This window comes from Pyrgilauda ruficollis, unplaced genomic scaffold, assembly GCF_017590135.1.
Source record: "Pyrgilauda ruficollis isolate IOZ18807 unplaced genomic scaffold, ASM1759013v1 scaffold11, whole genome shotgun sequence".
NCBI classification, from domain to species: domain Eukaryota; kingdom Metazoa; phylum Chordata; class Aves; order Passeriformes; family Passeridae; genus Pyrgilauda; species Pyrgilauda ruficollis.
In genome coordinates, this window is record NW_024509210.1 from 7,499,796 (window position 1) to 7,521,990 (window position 22,195).

Below are 22,195 nucleotides of genomic sequence, written 5' to 3' on the forward strand. Positions count from 1 at the left end.
ACTGCCCTGGAGAAAGGAAAAATCCAAATCAGACATCTCTGAGGGTGCAGCTATACTGCACAGCTGTGAATCTAAACTTGGGGAATCCTCACCTTTAGTAGGCGAACAGACTCAAGCAAGAAAGCCAAGAAAGATTTCTATTAATCCTTTAGCTTAATCTGGATGGTGGAGACTGAGCAGCTTCTGCAATGAGTGCTCAGTCACTTGGCATCCTCCAACCTTGGCCCTGTGGGAATCCCAATGAGGGTCTGACAAGCACATTTGTGGTGCCCAAAATTAGTTGTATCTGAATCTCATGACAATATAGCCTAAAAAAAATGGCCATGTCATGGCTCTGCTGATTTTCCCTAAATCACATAGGCCCAGTAATTTTCCTGTTGTCTCCCATGTGTTTTCTTCCACACACATCCCATGTGACAGGGGACCTTGATCTCCTTGTGCTCCTTGAGTCAGAAAAGGGATTAGGAATTGCTGAACAGGTGGCTTCTGTTTGCCACTTTTGAGGTGCATGGAGGCTAAAGACCTGCTGAGTCTGAAGTTTTCCAGTGGGGAATGTAAGGAGGGTGGCTCTGTGCCACCCCAGCTGCACTGCTCGTGTCTTCTTTCGAGGCACCTGTTGGGGGTGAGGGTGGCCAAAGCACCGTGAGCTGAGCAGAGAGTCTGTATGGGGAGTTTTGGTGAGGGAAACTCACAAAAAGGGAGCAAAATACACACAAAGTTAGAGGTTCATGGGTAAAGGAGTACTGGAAGATCTTGTGGCTGCAAGATATGCAGCCAAGAACTCTAATTTTTGGTTTTGTAATAAATCAGCAGGCTAACAGCAGTATTAACCCAGTGGCAATGATTAACAAACAAATGGCCTCTGCTTTCATGATACAGTTTCCTCTTTATGGCTGGCATTTGTTTAAAAGACAAATCAGACTGGGAAAGAGCGTATTTTATTTTTTTCATGCTGCATTATCTAAGTTCTCTAGCTACAAAGGAAGACACCAGTGTTAGGGAAGCATATTCCAGAGAGCAGCAAGGGAAGCACTAAAACTGGCAGACAATAAGGTGATTCTTGTTACACTTTTTGTCATTCCAAGTGCCATCAGTGTACATCTCCACACACTCCTCCTCCCCTTTGCCAGAAGGTTCATTTGAATACCAGTTAGTATAGCTCAGCTGAGCACCATTCAGGAGCTGGAATCTTCCTGGAATAAGGGATTGTTTTATCCCCAGGTAGGCGTAGGTGTTAAAATATTTCACAAAGTACAGAATGGCATCGTTCTCGCCAGGGCTCGTTGGAGTGGCAATAGAGCCTCCAGCCTCTTTACATTTTTCCACTGTAGCATCAAAATCGGCTTTTTTTCCATTGGTAGCAAAGATTTTTCCTCCAGACTCTGTTATCATCTTGTTCAAGCGAAGGGCTGCAAGAGGAGGGAAAAGCTGTTAAACGTGTGATTGTTGTGTGCTCACTTTGCTGTCAATTTTAACTCTTGCTCTTTTGCTCCATAATTTTAGGTTAAACCCAGGAAAAGGTAAAGGAAAGAAGAACTTGAAATCAAGGAAATTTGAAAATGGGGAGGGGGGGAAAGGGAAGAAATGCACAGATGGTGAAACAGGAGAATCACATACAATTTTGGAGGAGGAAAGGAATGCTTTTTTTTTTTTTTTAAAAGCATATGATTTTCTTTGAGACTTTCCATAAGACTCTGAGGTGGTTTGCAGTATACCAATGTTCTTGGGTGAGTGGAATCTTAGATTTGATCTGGTCATGATTGTCTTAGTATGTTTTTAGCGTTGTTTGTCTATTGGGGGCACAAGGTGTGCATGGAGCAGCTCTGCACAGGCAGGGATTTCAATCTGCCACATTCCTGCCTTGCTTGCACTCATACTCCAGAGCTGTTACCCAGGTGTCTCCCACTAGTTATGAAAATCTAATTCCCATTCCCCCACGCCCATTTAAAAGTTTTCACTCATTGATATACCAGTGAAGAAGATTTAAAAAGGAATGCAATAAAACTGCAGAAAATTCTGCCTTCTTCTGAAGAAGCAATTTTTGCCCACCTGATCTACCCCCACTAACCCAGTAGCAGCAGAAAGTAAAGGCAGATAAAATACCTCCTTCCAGTCTGGAAATCCGGTATTCTAATTGATGGATAGGGTCCCCATGTTCATTACCAGCCAGAGGTGTGAGATCTGTGAGCAAAACCAGCTATCAGGCACTTTGCTTTACAGTGTCAGTCTTGGCTTTCAAATAAAGCAGAGCTCATCATATGAAATTATTATGAACTTTCAAAGTGTTTGTTTGACAAGTTTTAGTTTACTGCTGTGTTTTAAACAGGTGATTAATCTTGGTAACACACATAAATCTTTGTAAGGATAGGGGATAATTTCCTGGAAGTCATCTGCAGAGCAGGGATGTTTATGGAAAACTGGAACTGGCAAACTGAGATAGTTTTCTCTCTAAGTGATTGAGCCAGTCCAGGCAAAACTCTGGCACTTGTGCAGTAGGTTTAGCTGATTTTTAACTGTGTCCAGGGACTGAATCCTTGATAGAATCCTTCAGGCTGTTCAAGCACTTGCTTACAGCTACAACCTAGGACTCAGCAACAAGTTTCTTGTGCTATGGAAAATTCTAAACTTTTCTATGTGAGTTGAACCACTGAATCATTAAATAGAGATTTAAGCGTCTTACTTCATATAAGGAAATTGATATTAAGTCCTGATTGTTTTATTTCAAGTAGATCACATATCACATTATGGTAGATAGCACTGTGTTTTCAAAACATAAAAATAGAACACAACAGATAAAAATGGAGGTAACTTCATGTACCTGTTATTTGTTGTTCATCTTCATTGCTGCTCCTATCTCCAAAAAAAGGCTTGAAAGGGAACTGTGGAAGAAATCCTGCAAGTTTTCCTTGAGCACAGAATGGGAGCAGGAAAAAAGCTACTGCTAAGATTTTGTGCAGCTGTGGAGACAGCATCATTTAAACCTAAAGGTAAACCAGGCTGGTTTCGTGTCCAGGGTAGAGTCCTGCATTTAAATAAAAAAAGAGAATGTTTTAGAATTTTTCTGAGCATGAAGTCTTACATATATTACATTTTGCCTGCAGTGACACGAATGTCATTCATGTAGTTGCAAAATTATCTTATTTCAGACAATTAAAATACTTTCCCAAAAGACAGTCTGCTAAGTCTACAAAAGTCTACAGAGCAAAAGCCCAAAACATCCCTGCAAAGCTCTTTCCTGTACATCAGATACCATTATATGCCATTTTTCCCCATGTAAAAAGTTATAGTTTCATTTTACAGGAGAGCACTAGACACATGGCTGCTTTAGCAAGAGAATGTTTAAAACAAAGTGGGACATGCTGTTTTTGTTAATTGGTTTAAGAGCAAAACAACTGCTAATACTTATTCTTCTATTGCAGCATCCATTTTTTAAACATCTCTTCACCTCAGGTGACATGGTCTATAAAAAGAGGTGAAATTGTTAATAAAAATGCTGATACACACATTGGAATTGGAAAGTTTTGTGATACAGTTTAATAGATTCAACATAGTTTAAGCAGCAACCTGTCTAAAGATGTTCAACTTACCTAGCAGCTCCTGTGTGAATTAAGACTCATTAAATGGCCCAATTTATAGGGCATGTAACTTGAGATTCATCTTCTTACCTACAGAGAGCACAAAGAATATATCATATGATATGAATTGGCATATAAATGGAAATTGAATGAACTTTAGCTTGAATGATAGGGGGAACGTTTTCTTCAAGAGGTAAACATACTTAAAACATGAGGAAAGTACTTGAAGGTACTTTTGTAACTTGTAGAAACACTTTCACACATTTTAAAACAGCAACCCTGGAACAGAACAAATTTCTCCATTCATATTTGAAATACCTAATGTTTCCACAGAGTGGGTGTGCAAATGTCACAGAAGATAAGCCTAACAAGTCCACCTGAAATATAATATACTCACCAGGAACACCACCACCATTTTTGTTAGACGGAGTTAACAAAAAAAAAAGTTAGACTTATCAGTCATAATGACCCAAGTCTCATAACTAAACAGAATCTCACAATTGTAGCAGCAAAGGCAAATGACAGTGGTGCATCTGCAGCACTTGTAGAGGAGACAGCTAGAGAGACACATGCTGAAATAACTTACAGAATACTCCAGGGGAAGTTCATGTGTCAAAAAGAGCAGTTTTCTCCAGTGGAGCAAGGACCTTTCAGTGAAGGAAAAAAGCAGCTTTATGCCAGTCCTGTAAGAGCAGAAGCCCAAGATGAAGAGCATCACTGAAATGCAAATGGCCTTGCCAAGTGTTTTACACTGTTCTCAGCCCTGTGCAGTGAAGACTTTAAGGAAAGGTGTTTGTGTCTGTGCTCCAGTTCAACCAAGTCAGATGTGGCCACATCATGCTTGTGGTGTCAGGCCAGCATCCTGATGTTGCAGCAAGGCCAGCAGCCAAGACAGCTGGGGAATGAAGTCTTTGAGACTGGAAGGGGAATGTCAGCAGATCTGTATGAGTCTAACCAATGCTACTGGGTCTAAGCAAGGCTGGATCACCTCCACGGGCACTGTGCACCCGTGCCTGCACTTCCACACCCACCTCAACCTCTGATGTGTGCCTCAACACCTTTGTCCTTGGTGGTGTGCCCACAGATGCTGGATTAAATCCTGCTGCATTGTTTAGTGAGTGCCCTTGAGGGCAGCAGTCCTGTGAAAAACAAACAGGCAGTGCCCAGTTGTATGCACATTGACAGAAGAGGGCTGTTTAAAATTTGCACGAGTTGCCTTTGTTTCAAGTTTCTTGTCAAATTTCAATTTTCTTAGCTTTTGAGTGTTTGATGTAATGCTTTCAACATTCTTCTGGCAGAGATTTTTTAATTTTTGGGGAAAAAGGCCCCACCAAAATCAAACAGAGAACATGAGACAAGGCAGCTCCTGGGTTCTAGATGAGCCCTGGAAAAGGTCACTGGCAGACCCTGGCCCTTTGCATCCATGGTGAGAACAGCTTGAACATTTAACTGCACCTGGAAGAAACCACAAGTTAGGCAAGTACAAGAAGAGGAGGAGGTTTGGCCTGCAGTTGTGTGTTTCACATGCTGACTCAGGGCCTGGGAAACCAGGGGGGCACAAAAAGTTTCTTGTGATAGATGCCTGAGGAAAAACTGATGTAGATTGGACAAACTGTAAACCTTTCTTGTCTTGCTTTTCATCAGCATATTAATAAGATAGTGCAAATTAAATAGATATTTAAACACATCTTAATTTCTAATATGCTTGTTTATGATTGCTTAATAGACTGTTTTATATAACTACCATAGCTTGTAAACTATTTTCTGATCTTTCCTTGAACCACATCATCTCACAGAGGCCTCGCAAGACCCAAGGACACAGATCTGATAAAGAACAAACTATTTTTGGTATTGAGGTAACTTTTCTTCAGTTTCCACATCAATCAGTAAGAGGTTTCCTAGTTTCAGTGGCAGTGAAGCAAACGATGGCTGTTCTGAGTAGGTTGTGTCGTGCAGTGTATGTAGGCAAAGGCAAAACCTGCTAAGGACAGAGGCTGGCCAATGCTGCTTTCTTAGCTGCTCTGAGAAACACAGACAGAATTGAATGGCTGCATGATCCTTCCATAAACCTGTTTGTTAGCTTGCCTTGGTATACTTAATCTCCTGAAAGTTAAGTTTTTTCTTCCATAGTGCTATTTACAGGTAACCTTAAAAATTATATTCTTATTCTCTGTTTGTATTTAAATGCCCCCAACCCTAGCAATATTTTCTGTTTAAGTTGATTTTGTTCCATTCTACTGTTATTTCCAGACTACCTTGTTTCCACCTTGTCCTGTGTTTGCTGCATTTCAGAATAATTGTCAGACTGTGCCCACCAACTCTCTTCTGCCTGGCATAGCAGGAAGAGCACAGAGCATGGGGAGGCACGAGCTCCCATTTCTCAGAGCAGGGCTAAGACTATTTTTGCTGAGCACTAAAAGCAATTCAGCAAGATGTAGACACTTAGGATAGCAGGCTTCAACAGGCATTTTAAAAAATGAAATGATGAGCAGCATTTTAGAGCAGAAAGTCTTGATTTTACCTGTGATCAGCGTACATGAATGCTACTGCCATCTTGCCCACGGCCTTAGGTGAAGGATGTAAGAGGAGGGCTCTGGATGGCTCTGATATGTCACTTGGTGCAGCTCAGCTGGGAAAAAACACAGAAGCTGTTTGGCCAATGGAAAGCAAGACAATATCTCATTTCTTTAATAGCCAAACAGTTCCCATTGCCACAGCCTCCTCAAGGGTTAAGGTACCTTTGCTCTGCAGTGTTGTTCAGCTCCTGAGCCACTAGAGATGGGTGAAGCTTCATTCCAGGTTTCACTTGGCATCACAGCTGGCTCACAACCCTTGAGGCAGAGTCTGCCAAACCCTGGTTTCCTAACAGACACTTCAAAAAAAAAAAAACATCCCAGTCCTCTTATCATTTTTTTAAGGTGCTGCTGTAATTTCCAAGAATCCTGTATCTATTGTGTTTTGAAATCAGCTGTGTTTGTGTAGCTGTTGGCTAACAGGATTTTATAAAAGTATGCTTCAGCTTCTGATGATGAAAAATCACTTGCAACCTGATACTCTGAGGTACAGCTCACAATTTATACAGGATAAGGGAGCCCTGCCAGCCTGTGTCACATCCTGCCAGTTAGGGTCACAAAAGGTTGAATTGGAACTCAGTTTTCTCAAGAATCATGGCGTTTTTTAAATCAAGTTTCTAAAAAAATCAGAAAAAATTGTGTTTGCTGTAATCAATGGTAAATTTCTTCACATGTGGTAGGGATTGATGAGGGCTGGTGTTATCTTCTCTGAGTGGTGTACTTCTAATTACATTACACCATTATAAAAGAGGATATCACTCTAGACCAGAGAAAATTCTCTCTGAAATAAATATCCATAATTTTTTTTAGCCTGTTTATGCTGTTAAACATACCATATTAATGGCATCATTATATTCAATTTCTCTTATGTGAGACAGGGCAGAGCTGGCAGTGAATGGGACTAGACCCTACCCCTCTTCCTCAGGGGAGGCTTTGAACATCTGGGACTGCCCAGAGTCAAGTCCAGCTCCAGGGGCTTCCTGCACAGAGCCGAATGTGGGACAGGAGATTGTGTTTGATGCACGAATTTTAAAGCCAGTGCTTTCTTTCCCTTCCCCCCCTCAGGCAGTGTGTGAATGAGGATGGATGAGTCCAGGGCTTCCTTTGTGCAAGGTGAGAATGTGAGAATTTGCTGCTGGTGGTACTCTGCTGAGCTGCCCTGCTCACCAGCTGCCCAGACGGACCAGCAGTGAAAATATTATGTGAAATGTTGCTTCTTGGTGCTACCAGATTTGAGTTAAAGTCTGTCTGTGCTGTTGCTTGGTATATAACATCAGCAGAGAGTGTTGTGTTTGAAATGATTGAACTTCCAACCTTAGCTGCCTTCCCAAAATATTATCTGCTTTGCTCAGTGTTTTGGGAAAAGACAGGTGGCCTTCTAACACTGCAATCTCATGTTTTTCTGAGGGAATGTGCTGTTTTAGCAACAAAATGCAATCTTTAGCATTTTATACGCTCTACCTACTTGAATTGAGTGCAATATTTATCTTTGTGTTTTATAGAGAGTAGCCTCTGAAACTAGAAAAATTAATTGTATCTAGTATTATTGATATTTCTATAAAACAAAAGGTGGATGCTAGTGAATCAACAAGTGATTCACCGTGTGAATGTGACACAGGCTCTGTGATTGAAAGTGATGTCCAAAACCTGAAACCTTAATGGCTCCAGTGAAGTCAACCTCTGTGCATCTCTTTTGAGGCAGAAACTGTTAAGTACTTCAAAATGATTCCAACTATGACATCATGGGCAAGTTTAACTTTAGCATTTCCAATCTCCCAAGTCAAACCTTGGAATTTTCCTCTAATCTTCACAAAGCTACAGAGACAGTCTGCCATGAGAAATGAATTCTGAGGTATTCCCAGCCCTCCAAAAGAGAGAAACACATCAGGCGCATCAGCTCAGGCACATTTTAATCATGTTAATCACCTAGAGCATTTGGCATTTTCCTAAGGCTAAAAAAATCACAATACGATTTGTCTTATGTTTTAGGATCCAGAGAAATTGCAAGAATTTAATCAACCTGAAACACAGATACTCCATTGTCTCCATACTCTGAGGTGGCTGGAAGGCCATTCTTTAAAATTCACAGATTGTGAGACGGTACATATTGCATTTTTTGTCATTCCAGGTGCCATCAGTGTACATCTCCACACATTTCTCTTTCCCGTCGCCATTAGGCTCACGCTGGTGCCAGTTGCTGTAACTCAGAGGCATGCCATTTATATACTTCACCTGACCTGAAATCTCCCCCTTTCTAATGCCCAAGTAAGCATACTGGTTATGCTCTTTCACAATGTCCATAACAGCTTTATTCTCCTCCTCATTCTTGGGAGCTGCAAGAGTTCCTCCAACCTCTTCACAGGATTGTAGTGCAGATGCAAAGTCAGCTTTCTTCCCATTGCTAGCAAGTATTTTCTCTCCTACTTTTCTTATTTTCCCATTCAAAGAAAGCACTGAAACATGAAAAGAGTTAGCTTCGTAAATTTTCTATGCCATACTGATGTAAAAGCAAAGAAAGAGAAATCAAGAGATGAAAACTAAAAGTGCTAAGAGGAACAGAGGGAAAAATTGAGCTAAGGATGAAGAGAAATGAAGATCTTTAATTTTACCCATTCACTAACTGTTCACTAAATGTATTTTGCTGCTTGTGACCATCTGTCCTTGTCTCCAAGACAAGAATGTCCCACCAACATCTGCTAAATATAACCCCTGTTATATTTTGTGTACTTTCTAAAGATCAGTGTGCTGCAGATTTGAGCAAGGCAAACAGAAAAATGATAATTGCTTTGTGAAAATTTTTTCCCTTTTCAGTACAAAACAATTTACCATCTTTAACAATCTGGTTGCTGATAGATGAAAATGGTACAAGACTGAGTTTCCAAGAATCCACGTGGAAAGTGCAACAACAGGTAGTTGGAATATTTTTAAAAATAAACCCAATTTGAATAAATGTGCATTATGATTGCCAAGAGGAATCTGCTTCTCTCCAGGGAAATAAGAACCATGACTTCCCCTGCTTTGAGTGAGAAAATGGAGTTTTGGGATGTAGCACCCTTTCTAAATGCAGTTTCTTTCCTGCAAGTCGTGATTCTGTAACTAGCTTTGCCTATTACACTTAAAATTGATTGTGAGCTGAAAAAGTAACAAGGGGAAGAATTACCAGCCTCAAGTTGGAAAAGTCGGTGTTTCAAGTTTGCTAAAGCATCGTGGCGTTTGCTGGCCAGAGAATCAGGCAGACCTATATGGATAAAAACAAAAGTTAGACAGTTATACTAGGCTGTGTTGCTAGGAACAATCCCCTGAATAAAACTAATTATTTTCCAGAACTAACTTGCAAGTGTATTTTTTAACATCAGCAAGTGTAAAATATATATTTCCCAGTATTTTTTTCACATTGTTGTTAATCTATATTAAAGCAAACTAACAAAAATATCTAATTCTCTGAAATGCTGATAATTCCCCTCTGCAGAAAAGAAACTGAAGCTTTACAGGTTGAAGCCTTTTGCTAGTTTATCTGTGAAACTGGCTTTGCCAAAGAGAGGTTTCATTCTAGTAATTGATAATTACAGCATGAGGGATGCTTTAAGGAGGAAACAGTTTCTGTGGCACTGTGTGATTTTCTTTTTAAAGTGCTGGGTGTTTATCTTGCTTTAATGGGAGCCATAAGCAGTGGTAGTGGAAGGTTTCTGGATACTGTGAAATACAGCCAGCACTGCTTGCTAAAGATGGGGACCCACTGTAAAGGTGGATTTTTTTTCATACCACTTTCCAGAGGTAACGGAGGTCCTACACATAGAATAAAGTCACTAATGATCACTCTCATGATCATAATCCACAATTCACAGCTAAAACAAACAGCAGTGTAGAAGCACAAAAGGTTGCTGCATCCCCAGCAACATTGCAGCTCTTACTGGACTTCACAATCCATTTAAAAAGCCCCATATTTGACCTAATACAGGGAGTCTGGGAATAATTCTGGTAGTGCTTTAGCCTTGTCAGCAGACCTGGAGAAAGCATTTCTGCATACATATAAGATATTTATGTTAGAGTATTTCTTCCCCCAGAAGAGAGAGGAGACCTGTTTTTTTAGAAATAAAAATTAAACTGCCTATTTCCTCCATTCTCTTTTCCTTCCTGTGCTTAACACATCTGCTCCCTTGAGAGCACGTGTTCTTCTGTGTTTTCTGTTCTAGCCATTCAGCCTCTGTGAGGTGGGTCTCTTCCAAAAGAGGCAAGTTTGCTTACCTTTCAGACCATTCCTTCCAGGTAGCCCAGAAATGCCTGGGCATTTACTCGCTGCCTGGCAAGTCACTAACAAAGCAGCCAGTGCTATGAGGATGTAGGATGAGTAAGGCAACATGATTTCTCAGGTCAGCTGTAAAAAAACCCCACACATTTGTCAGGCAATGATTCTGTAAGAAATTGTAGACATTGGTTTATACAACTGCACACTCCTCCCCCCATCATCCCTTCTTGAAATTTACATTATTTCCTTGCTTAAATAAAGTTTATAGTTCAGGTGTAAGAGATTTCCCAGATTTACTTTGCAACCATTGTGTAGTTTATACGCAAAACTCTTTCTAGACTGATAAACTTTCTAGGCTGATAAAATGAGTAGTGAAGATAAATTATCCCTTTCACTATCAGTGACTATTTATTGGATTAATCCTTGAGAAATGACAGGCTGAGAGGTAACTGATCACACTTAAGCCATCAGCTGTCTGCAAGGACTGTAATCACTCAGTGATGCATAGGGTATTAACCTGAGAGGCAGATCTGTCACAGAGGTGCTGCTAATGTCTGGGAGCTTGTTAAAGCACAACGCTATCTAAGCACATTTATTTGGCATAAACTGATGCTGTTTTACACATGGGCAAAACTTTATAGCTCAATTGACATTCCTGTCCTGTTTTGAACAAAATTCAACAAGCTTGAAAATGTCAGTTAATCTTGTAGGAAATGCATTTTTGCTGGTTGGCAATAGGCTTATTCATCTTATTTTATCCCTACAGATAAAACATTAACTAGGGTTTTAATCTTAGTGCTGAGCTATCGTGACTAAAAAGCATTTTAAAACTGTACATTGTGGGTTGTTTACAGCAGAGTGAGTGGGTGTGCTGTGCAGCTGTGAAACCTGAGGGACTGTAAGATACTGTGGCATGGAAATATCCAGTTATTGACATCATTCAGTTAAACTAACAGAAGACATAAAGAAAGGTTCAAGATGCCAGAATGGGTATCTATTTCCAATGGGGTGATGCTCATGGGTTGACTCATACAAAACAAATAACTTAATATCCATTACTTCATTTTTCTATTGACACAAATCAAAGAGGATCCTGTACCTGCTTGCTCTTAAAAACTTCCATCTTTTTTTTTTTTTTTTAAAATCAGCATTTACACAAACTAGGTTCTAAATCTAGCTCCACTTAAAATTTAAAATAAAAGCTTGGTAGGCTTGGATGCTGTAAGATTATTAACACCTAGGTTCATCAAGCTATAACAAGTTATTTGCTATTACATTTCAAAGCATATATGCCAAGCAGAATCAGAATATCAGTCTAGTGTCATTTACTAAGTGATGTGAGCTTTTAAAAGAAAAAGCATTGTTTATATCTTCCATATTGACTCTGATATAGAAGACTTCTGAGATTATTTTTAATCTGCATCAACAGCAACTTGTTTTTCTAGGGGAATGTCTCCTCAACATCAATCTGATGCGACATACCCTTGAATTGTAGGAATATTCAATTATGTCATGAATTTGCAGCATACAGGCTCTGTTTAACTAATAGCAGTATGGTCAAGAATTTGCACTTTAAAGAACGTAAAATCAAATCCACCTGAGAGCACATGTGCAGCACTAAAGGTGCTGCTGAGGTTGGTTTGTTGAATTTGAAGCATCTGGAGTGGTTTACCCTTTACTGAAGGCCAGCAGACACCTCTGGAAACACTGGCCAGTGACTCAGATTATTAAAGACCCTAACAGAAACCTACCTTAGGTGGCTAGGAATACTCACATCCTTGAGATAAGGAAATGCAATTACAGCATGTACCCTTGGCCTGGTGATGATCATTCAGGGAGTTCCGTTTGAATGGACTACTGCATGCAGCTCATAATTGGATTATGATGCAGAGTCAGACTCCTGATCAGTTATATAACAAAACTGAAAAAACACAGCCCTTCAGTTTTAATCCAGTTTTAATGACCTTCATCAGTCATTATTATCTAGTGTCCTTCAGGCATCTCCTTATCTACCCAAATTGCTAGTATAAGCAAAGTAAAAAATTACTAATAAAGGGAAATTTAATTTTAGAATGTAAATATGACCACAGAAATCAAAAGGAACAGGTTTGCCTTCTAGCTGAAATTCTTTGTGATTTATTAAAAGGAAATTCAACTTACCCTTCTGCTTCAAAATGAAATAGAAAAGCAGTTCACACAAATTCCCTTTATATAGTGTGGTGTTTGTTAAATGATATGGCTGAAGTGGAGACTGGATACTGAGGCCACGAATGAGCTTTTTCAGTTTTGCTCACATATTTGTTATGCAAATACTGAGGTCAGTTTTAAGGGTTGAGAAATTTCTCTTTTTTTAAATAAAATAAAGCCAAAGTTGTAGAAAATGCAATCCAGAACTAACAGAGAACTCCAGATTTGTAGACACAAAAGATATAAAAATGTAAAGTAACTTTCAGCAATTCTAGGTCATATTTTAAAATTGTTTGTTGTTTTATAAAAGCAAAAAATGGCAGATGACCACCAGTGGCTCTTGTGAAAGGAAAGATACTCTTGTGATTAAACTTAGGGAAGCCTGGTACCTTCCAGATAGTCTGACCCAGTAATCAGAATTCTAAACTTTCATCCCCTCTCTGTATCTGATGTACTTATTTTACCTTAATGCAATTTTCCAGCTATGTGCTAGAATGCACATTCTGGTCTCTCTTGCACAAGACAGCTGATCCTCTCTTGGTCAGAGATGGATCTTGGAAAAAAGCTGTATACATGCACAAAATTCTCAAATGGACATCTATTTCGAGAAAAAACACAAACAAACAAAAAAACCCCAAACAAACAAAAAAACCCCCCACAAAACCAAAAAACAAACAAACAAAAACCAAAAAAAAAAGCAGAGGCTTTGCTCCTCTTGTTTCCCAGACATAAATAGTGGAATTTTGTAACTTCCTTCTGGTTCTGATGCATTCTACTCCAGGATGTTTGATCCTAGATGGGGTTTGTTTTATAAACCTCAGGAAGACAACACATCAGTTCCTCACCTGAGAGACAAACACTTCAGCTTCACAGATTTTATGAGCTTTGTCAGTTTATACTGCGGTCTCTTAAGTGTAGGATGTTTTCTATTTTTCATTTGCATTTTACTGAAACTGTTTAAGTTTTGTCATCATCCCTAATAATAGTGTTATTCTTCCTGAATAATTCCAGCAGGATTCACAGCTGCAAGCTAACATCTTTAGGCTCCCTGCTCGGCAATTAGAGATGTTTAATATCAACTGGCTGACCTAGGCAAGATAAAATACCAAAGCAGAAGATACATTTGGGATTCCCCTTAGACATAGTGCAGGCACTTAAATCCAAATCCATTCACAGCTGTGAGCCTTGTCCTGCAGTTAAAAGCACCTAGCATGGCCTGCTCTCCATCTCAAAACCCCCACAAATAGCAAACTGAGGATGTAGCAGGTTTCTTTCTTAGTAAATGATCAGTTAACACTCACAGATGTATGTTCTAAACAATCTGTCTTCAGTCCTTCCCCTACCAGATGCGCAGCAGAGCTCTGAATGCAGATCAGTGCTTTTACACCACCAATGTGGTGTAAAACTCTTTCTCTCTGTAGTCCAGATGAGGTAGATGTAAAAAACTGGTGTTGAGTGCATAAGATGTGGATTAGACAGTACCCAACAGATGAAATATTTTTTTCCAATTCCTGATGCAGTTTGGAAAGTTTGCATAGCACAGGTGCCAGACAATTGAGCACAGTCAAAGATACAGGGAGTTCTGTTTCTGGATGGCAGCAGACCTCTGGGGAACATAGGAAATTTCTTCAATTCCAGAATAAGATGGAACTTAATGGATCCAGATTTTGAGAAGCAATATTTTAAATTACTAGATGCCCAAGTTCTTGGGAATGTTACCAGAACAAAATCTCAGCAGATCCAATTTCTAGGCAGCTCTGCAACAGTTGTAGGGGCTAGTTTTTCTGCTGCATCATTGCATATACATGCAGCTCTAATACATGGACATGAAAAGTCTCTGGAGATTTGTACTGTTTCCTCCACCTAACACAGTTTATATTCTAAGAAAATGAAAGAATTGAAAACATTAAACAGGGAGATCAGTAAAGCTCCATTTGCGTATCTCTATCCATTTATGAAAGTGAGGCTTGAGCAAAACATGGCTTATGATCTAGGAAAACCTTATCAATTATTATCTCTTGGTAAAACTTTTGAAGAAAGATACATTTGATAACAGTTGTTCTCCTATGAGTCAGATCATACTTACACAATGGAATCTGATAAGAAATCTAAAACATAATCCAATGTGAGAGATTACTTAGTCATTAGATTTACTTTCCTTAGTCATGCAGCAGAGAACGAGGGAAAACAAACATACTCAAACAAGGAAGAAAGAAAGTAAATATTTTTTTGTGCAACCTAGCATCCCTGTAGAATAGGTGGGATGGGAATTCTGAAATTTGCAGCTAAACCTGTGTGGTAATGGCTGAAGGCCTTCAGCTGGGAAACACCCACAAAGCTTGGCCAGGGAACTCTTAATGGTTTCAGTGAACCCCAGGTACTGCATGCCTCTTTCTATCATTAGGAAGAACCATAAGAATGTTAAAAGTTATGTGCTGCCAGTGGATTAAACCCAAACACTGCTCAACTCTCAACAAAGGAGAACTTGGGGGGAAATGGAATCTGATTTTCAAGATGTAGCCAAAGGGACTGCTTCTTTCTATAACAGCTCTGCATGCTACCGTCAAAAAACTGACTGCCAAGGGGGCTTCAGAACAGAACTAATTTTATACAGCATTCAAGCCTCTCTTTTTCAGAACACAAGGTAAACTCCTCATTTTGCTGTTTTGAAGTGAGCTGATTACTAACTGATTATGGTAACTTAGCATATCCTGATCTGTGTAAAGCTATGCCATGCTCTTTCACATAAAATAGTGATGTACAGCCTTGCTAGTTTATATTAGCAATTTGTGAGACAATAATTTAAAGTGCTGCAAGTTCCTGATATTGAATCTGAGCAAGTCCTTGGTACAGCATCTGTGAGGTAAGCAGGTGTGGTCAATTCTCCATGTTTACCTCTTTCAAAACAATAGTCACTTTTTATATTTGTATTCTAGTATTTCCACTGTAATTTATTTGCTGAGCTTTAAATCACACAGAGTTAAGTGTCTATAGTTAGCTTTAAGAGGGCTCATTGGCATCAGCTTAAGACTTCATCAGAAATACAGGGCACTAAGCATATGTCACCTCTTATGTCATGAAACAACCCAGTAGGTGAAGTGTTACCTCCTCCCCTCCTGCAATTCAATTTTATTGGCACAAAACCAAACAAAAATATGGGATTTCAACAGTCCCCCGCCTTTGGAAAATAAGAAACACTGATAAAATAGTTTGTATGCTAATTTACAGTGCACTGATGCGGGAATGGGAGGAAAAAAATGTAAGTGTGGCACTTAACCACACTGCTAATACTGAAAGAAAATTCTTCTGTGTGTGCCCTAGACCTTAACTTGAGGATAAACATCTTACAGGAAGAATGTAATTGCTGATGAGACCTGTTTATATTTATGAAAAAAAACATGGCATCAGAGAAATGCTGTCAGCTCAATAGCACACTGTTGTTTTGGGGAGTGGATCCCAGGAGATTTTTACATCTGAGTGTACACAGGTGGATGGAGAAAAAGAAGGAATACTGAATATAGATCATGACTTTCCAAGCAGAGATGGGGAGCAGAGCTTGGAGCATTGGATTTTAAAGAGCTGGCTATACCAGACTGAACTGAACCCTAACCCTAACCCAAATCTTTTTCAATCTATCAATTTTCTATTCTAGGAAAAATAATTCAAACTTTGCTGTCAAGAAAATAGGTGACCAGATTTCAATTTTTTAAAATGGTTCTCTCCTGCCAAAGAACCTGCAAGTTAAGCCTGTGTTAACAGAGCTACTTGGCTTTGCTTTCAGATTACATTAGATTCCTTCTCTCTCATATACTTTAAATAATTGATTTAAATTGCAGATATCAAAGTGGTTCTCTTGGGTTTTCTGAAAATTGTAGGCAAGTTGCTAGATTAAAGTAATTTTGACTGAAATATTGTTTCTATACCTTGAATTAAAAAAGGAGAAAATCAAACAGAGCACATTAAAACAAAGGCATCAAGCAGCTCTTGCTTTGACAATAACAGATTTTTAGACATAGCCTTATTCCTTTCTTTGGGCAGGACAAGTGCTCTTCCCTTCTCCCTTCCCATATTCTTTATCTACGTTTAGTAAAAATTTGGACCATACTCTAATCAGCTTCTGTCTTGTCCTTTCATAAAAAACCAGAAAACAGAAATGTTTCACTCTAAATTCACAACCTAGTAATGTTTTCAGGTCTGTTTCTTACCTGTTTCAGAGCTATAATAACTAAAGTTTAGAGAGATATTATTCCTAGGATCACTGAGGAATCCTGGTTTTTTTCCTCAGATCATCAATTCACCTTTTTATCCTGTAGGACACATTACCAACTCTAATTCCTCCTTGCATCTTCTGCAGCCAGCAGCCCTCGCACAGGAATACTACAGAACAGTATGGGGCATGACTCCTAATCTTTGTTCAACAGCACGAGGAAATTACTCACTGCAATGTCACCTAGGTGTGTCACAGCGGAGTAAACATTGCCTTCTTTCACTGGGAACAGTGCAAAGAGTAATGCTGGAGGTGTCCTGCCACTTTGTGTTCCCACAGAGACGAACTGGACCATTTACCTCCCATCGAAAGTGGTAATAGGAAGAAATTTATGCTTGAACAGCCACTGGCCAACATTGCCTTGGAAACGTGTGCTTGCAATTCATATCTTGCCCTTATCAATAGCCACCTGGCTCTTGTTATCAATTTAAAATAATCAAGCCTGCTGATAGAAAAAAAAAAAAAATCTGCCAAGCTCTTATTATGTTGTTATTGCTGGGAAATGGCTGTGTAATGTCTCACTGATAAGTGTTAGAACATATGTATCCAAAAGCATTGTCAACGTTTTATTTGCAATAGAAATTCAAAGTCCTTGGGAGAAACTTGTGGTTGAAAACACATGGCAGAAAATACAGAGTAGCAAAGGAAAATAATAAACTCACCAAGCTGCTGTTAAGGTCTGATGATCACAGTGAAATGAAGCTGCTTTGTATTTTACTGAAGGGACACAACCATTAATGAATTCTCAGCAAACACCACCTATTGTGGCTTTTATTGCTGTTATGAGCTGAAAATTAAGATAACAGGTATTACAGAATTCCATTTTCCACAGATTTTTTCAGGAGAGTGAACAAAATTCTCTGTGTTTTAGCTGACTGTGTTGTTGGAAGCACATAGAGCTTAACATACCGAATCTGCTTCTTTTGAAAATGCTTACATCCTCATTTGTGCAAAAGCAGAGAACAATTTTATAATTTTATAGCAGTCAGCTAGTAAAGTACTCCATCATTTCAGCTCCCCTGGAAAGCAGATCTCCTGATGGGTTGGCGAGGCCCAGCCCTGCATCCACCCAGCTCCTGCAATTGCACGTGGGGGCTCTGTGCTGCACTGAGCTGCAGGGCTGACGTGCAAAGGAAAGGCTGCCAGTGCCCAAGGAAGCAGATTAACCTCCTTACCTGCGACTGATACATCTCAGCCGACTTGAAACTACCTAAGGTGCAGTTATTGCAGAGGCTTCGGTGCAGAAATATTCTTGGAAGGTTCCTGCAAGGGTAAACAAGAAAAGTTCTATTTAAAGCCCCTTGAAGTTCAGCTAATAGATAAAAACAAGGAACAGATGAAGACTCAAAGAAATAGAAATAAAACAAACAGGAACGAACAGAGTTCTGCACCCTCAGATTCTTAAGAGAGGGGAAGATCTTGAATGTTGCTTGAGGCCAAAATGATTCAAACTGAAATAGTTCAGTAGGTTATTAAAACACAGCAGACTTAACTTGAATGACAAATCAAAGAGAATGTTTAATAACTCTGAGAAATGTAATAACCATGAATGTCAACTACTTAACTAATAAAATATCATTTTGTTATTCCATGGGGGTCACCTCTTACAGCCTTTACAGCAGTTTTATATGAAGTTTTGAAGAGTAAACATTATTTTTGTTTGTAAAGCAAGAGAAACTCTACACAGTTATTATTAGTATTTTCAATCTATTCTAATATAAAAGAAACCTTTTCTAGCATAATGAAAGTATTAATCATATTTATTTATAAATTAGTTTCGGCACTCTTACTTGGATTTGAGGACTCATTCTAGGCAGACAGGAACATGCTTGTTTCCCAGGAGTGGGAATCTACACAAGAACTGCTCAAACATGCTCATTTTTCATGTGGTCTCATTGTTTGTTTGCCTTACCAGAACATCTCAGGGACCCAAGCTAGAAAATAGGTTTTCCCCAGCTGTGCCTGTGTTCAGCCCTGAGCAGAGCCCAGCTGTGTGGTACCCTGGGCTGGCTGCCATGGAGTGTCTCTTTCACAGGGTCAGGCCATTGCCACTGTTCCCATGGACAATCCTCTAAAGCTGAAGTGATTTTAAGTATTAACTTATAAAATTTTGTTTTCAAAACCTGCAGAACAACTGTGCTCCTGTTTTGGTACCAGTGTCACCATGCCAGTAGTACATTGCATTTCTCTAGCATCTATTTTCCCATAAAAATGGGGCCCAACTGTTTAATCACTGCCATTTTTTTTATGGTTTTTTACCTTTCCTGAGAAACATACTTTGTTATTGTTACAGAGATAAATGATGTAAACTATTACTTGTGATGTAAGTCAGAAACAAACCAGAGCTCACAGAAAGCCAGGAAAAAGCTCTTACAACTGTCTACCCTGAAGCACTGATCTAAACAGCTCAACTGATGTCTGAATCTTCACTGGGGTCACAGGCCATAAAAAGAGATTTTCACTGCAGGTGCCTCGGGAAAAAGTCATTTGTGCTAGAGAGAGCACAGAGTATCCAGTCATGCTGCTGGTGTTGAGAGGTTTTAGCAGAGCTTAAAAGAGACTGTGCCTAGGTTTCCAGGCAATCTTGCATTATTTATTCCTCTGAGCATTTTTGGCCAAACTGCAATCCAGGAATCGTTTTTCACTCCTTAGGTCTCCAGGTGCTAAGCAGCAGAGCAGAGCCATTTGGCAGTGCAAAAGTCACAGGCCCTGCATAAAGCTTCTCCTCTGCATGTTTAAACTGAGGAGTTTGGTGCCTTCACAACAGGAAATAAGTCACAGGCCCTGCATAAAGCTTCTCCTCTGCATGTTTAAACTGAAGAGTTTGATGCTTCACAACAGGAAACGAGCCACAGCAAAGAAAACACTTCTCCTCTGCTCTAACTATACATTAGCCACCTGTTCCCCCATATTTATGTGTTAGAAGTAAAAAATAAAGCAGTAAGTATGAGTTGCTACTGATTGAATGGCTTCCTGTTTGCACTTTGCAGCTTCCACTAAAAATTGCCACTTGAAAACTAAAGAGAATGAAAAGAGCCTTTCAATGATTGTGTTTTTTCACATGTGACAGGATAGCTCCTCCTGAGCATGTACTTAACCTGAAATTGTGTTTTAGAAAGATAAACTCAGTAGCTGATTAACAAATGCTGCTTTCATTCTGAATTATTTATAAGCTCTGTGGAGGTCATATTAGCACCATATGAGCTGGTTCTAATCAGGGATATAACAACAAATACAGATTAATTTATAATTAATGCAAAATTAAGAGGTCATCAGGAATGCTGATTTAAGCCTTCTGGAAGACAATGGACCACAACTGCAAACTCTTTCTTTTTTAGCACCTACTGAAGAAAGGTGTTCCTCAAGGAAGAAAAGGTGTCCCTAACATAAATGATGAAAAAGGTCAGAACTTAGGGCACATCTGATAACACCCTGCTGAATTTTAAAGTTTCAAGTAATATGACTTATTAAGGGCTCATTTTCTGTTTCTAGGTGTGGCTCCTGCCCTGTGGACTTTTGTCCAGCCGGAGATCAGCCTGCTCCTGCATGATGGCCTTGCAGGCTGTCAGATTCCAGCACCACTGCTCTGCTCCCCTGGGCACTGCCCCAGGCCTGGAGAGCTGGCCTCTGAGCCCAGCCTAACAGAGCTACCCCTGCACAGCTGCTCTTCCAGCAGAGATGGGTTTGCACCAGTAATAAAGAGCAGTTTGCTTTTCCCAAAAGAGAGGGAAGCTGCAGCTTCCCTTCTGCACAGGAGGTGTTAGAGCTGGGGGAGCGTTTCCTGTGGGATGGTTTACAGCAGGGCAAGCCTGCAGGACAGGAAATGCTGGAAAGGAGAAGTGACACCAGAAGGAACCTAAAAGATTAAGGACTGGCAGTTTATTCCAAGTGCAGCTCAGATTCTCTATAAACCCAATCCTTGCTGGGACCAAATATGCCTTTGCTGTACACAGCCTGATGTAAAAGTTAATTATCTGATAACTTGGGGCCATAGGAAACTGAGCATGCAATAGGAATGTTTTCCCCTTCTGCTTTTGAGAACTTCCAGTGTGTTTAGCATAAGAGTGCTTTTGCACTTACCTGTAAACCATTTTGTGGTTTGTATAGATCCCATTTGAATGAAGCACAGTGCTCCCTGAAAATAAACATTAACTTAATGTTACAAGAAGCTTCATAAATTTCTCAACTCTATTGGAGACTTGCTGGAAAAAATAACGTAAAATCAGTCTAAATTACACTTCAGAGCTGAACTCTTGAGAAAGTGGCATCAGGAATAGTATTTCTAAAAAAAAAAAAAAAACAAACAAAAAAAACCCAAAACAGTTGAAAGAAAGCAACCATTCATATCTTGAAAATACTACTCCAGGTTTTTTGTTTTTTTCAAATCAGTAGTTTAGTCATTGCAACCTACTGGCTGATGCACTGGGGGCAAAACACATCACTGCTCTTAGTCCAGCTCCAGATGAAATGGTCTCAAAACAATTCACGGTGGTTTTTGGAGACAGTCTCAAAACAGACTTACATAATCATTGCAAATGAATGCATTGGAACTGAATTATTTCTGATCCCTAAACCCAAACACATCTTTTAAATATTGCACCATTTCTTGTGGTTTTAGGTAACAAATATTGATTAAAAATTCCCAGGCAAATTTTAAAATGTTTTTCATAGCTGCAGGACACCAATTAATGCAGAAAAGGAATGCAGTTCACTTAAGAACTGCAAAGATACTTTGCCAGTAATGACAAGGAAGGCATGAAGCAGATCAGCAGATAAATCATACTCTGGAAAATTCATATCCTTTACCAATTTCAGTAATTGCTTTTTTGCTGTACCAGTATAACCTAGTGCAGAGAAAATAAATGTCATTACTTATAAAGGTAGACAGGGAATTAGGCAGTGAAAATAACAGCTATGAAACAGATGAGCTGGGCATCAAATGTTCCTCTGTGCAGACACATTTCTATGTTCCCATGGGTCCATAACTTGCCAGTGTAGCCACAATCCTTCTCTCCACAGAGGCACTTAGTTTAAGACCAAGCTAAGTGGAAGACAAATTGAAAATCTGTTCCTCCATAGTTAAACACTTACAGCCTTCAATGGAAGCATTTTTCTTAATTGTCAGACTTGTAGTACTGGGCTTTGTTGTCATGATATCCACCCATTCCTAGTTAATACATCCATGATTGTGTTTTTGTAGTTCATCTGAGGTGAAAGAAGTTCCCATCAAGAAAATCATAAAAGCTTATAGGATCACTTCTCTCACATTAAGGACCTATCACAAACAGGGCCTTTTGTTTTTTTTTTCTGCATGAGCTAAATTCCACTTGGAGAACATTTCAGTAGC

General features: G+C 39.5%; 2 protein-coding genes across 2 annotated transcripts; both read right to left on the minus strand.

Annotated features, from left to right (window-relative positions):
• Nucleotides 1-958: 958 nt before the first annotated feature.
• Nucleotides 959-6,128, minus strand: LOC121358300 (pulmonary surfactant-associated protein A-like). Its single transcript, XM_041476400.1, has 4 exons — nucleotides 6,097-6,128; nucleotides 2,940-3,022; nucleotides 2,104-2,181; nucleotides 959-1,409 (listed from the first exon to the last, which is right to left on the minus strand). Exons 1-4 carry the CDS (start codon nucleotides 6,126-6,128, stop codon nucleotides 1,033-1,035), a joined length of 570 nt encoding a protein of 189 aa, XP_041332334.1. The 3' UTR covers nucleotides 959-1,032.
• A 2,096-nt stretch (nucleotides 6,129-8,224) lies between these two features.
• SFTPD (surfactant protein D) lies at nucleotides 8,225-10,508 on the minus strand. The gene is made up of 3 exons (XM_041475334.1): nucleotides 10,394-10,508; nucleotides 9,309-9,386; nucleotides 8,225-8,601 (listed from the first exon to the last, which is right to left on the minus strand). The coding sequence occupies exons 1-3, from the start codon at nucleotides 10,506-10,508 to the stop codon at nucleotides 8,225-8,227; spliced, it is 570 nt and encodes a 189-aa protein (XP_041331268.1).
• Nucleotides 10,509-22,195: the final 11,687 nt, after the last annotated feature.

Bases quoted from the DNA above. Each gene is read 5' to 3' on its own strand.
- SFTPD (XM_041475334.1), bottom strand. From the start codon at position 10,508: ATGTTGCCTTACTCATCCTACATCCTCATAGCACTGGCTGCTTTGTTA. The intron at 9,387-10,393 runs GTAAGCAAACTT...TTATCCATATAG, and splicing joins TGGAAGGAATGGTCTGAAAG to GTCTGCCTGATTCTCTGGCC. The intron at 8,602-9,308 runs GTAATTCTTCCC...TTCATGTTTCAG, and splicing joins ACTTTTCCAACTTGAGGCTG to TGCTTTCTTTGAATGGGAAA.
- LOC121358300 (XM_041476400.1), bottom strand. From the start codon at position 6,128: ATGGCAGTAGCATTCATGTACGCTGATCACAG. The intron at 2,182-2,939 runs GTAGCTTTTTTC...TTTTGCTCACAG, and splicing joins AGCTGCACAAAATCTTAGCA to ATCTCACACCTCTGGCTGGT. The intron at 1,410-2,103 runs GTATTTTATCTG...CTCCTCTTGCAG, and splicing joins GATTTCCAGACTGGAAGGAG to CCCTTCGCTTGAACAAGATG.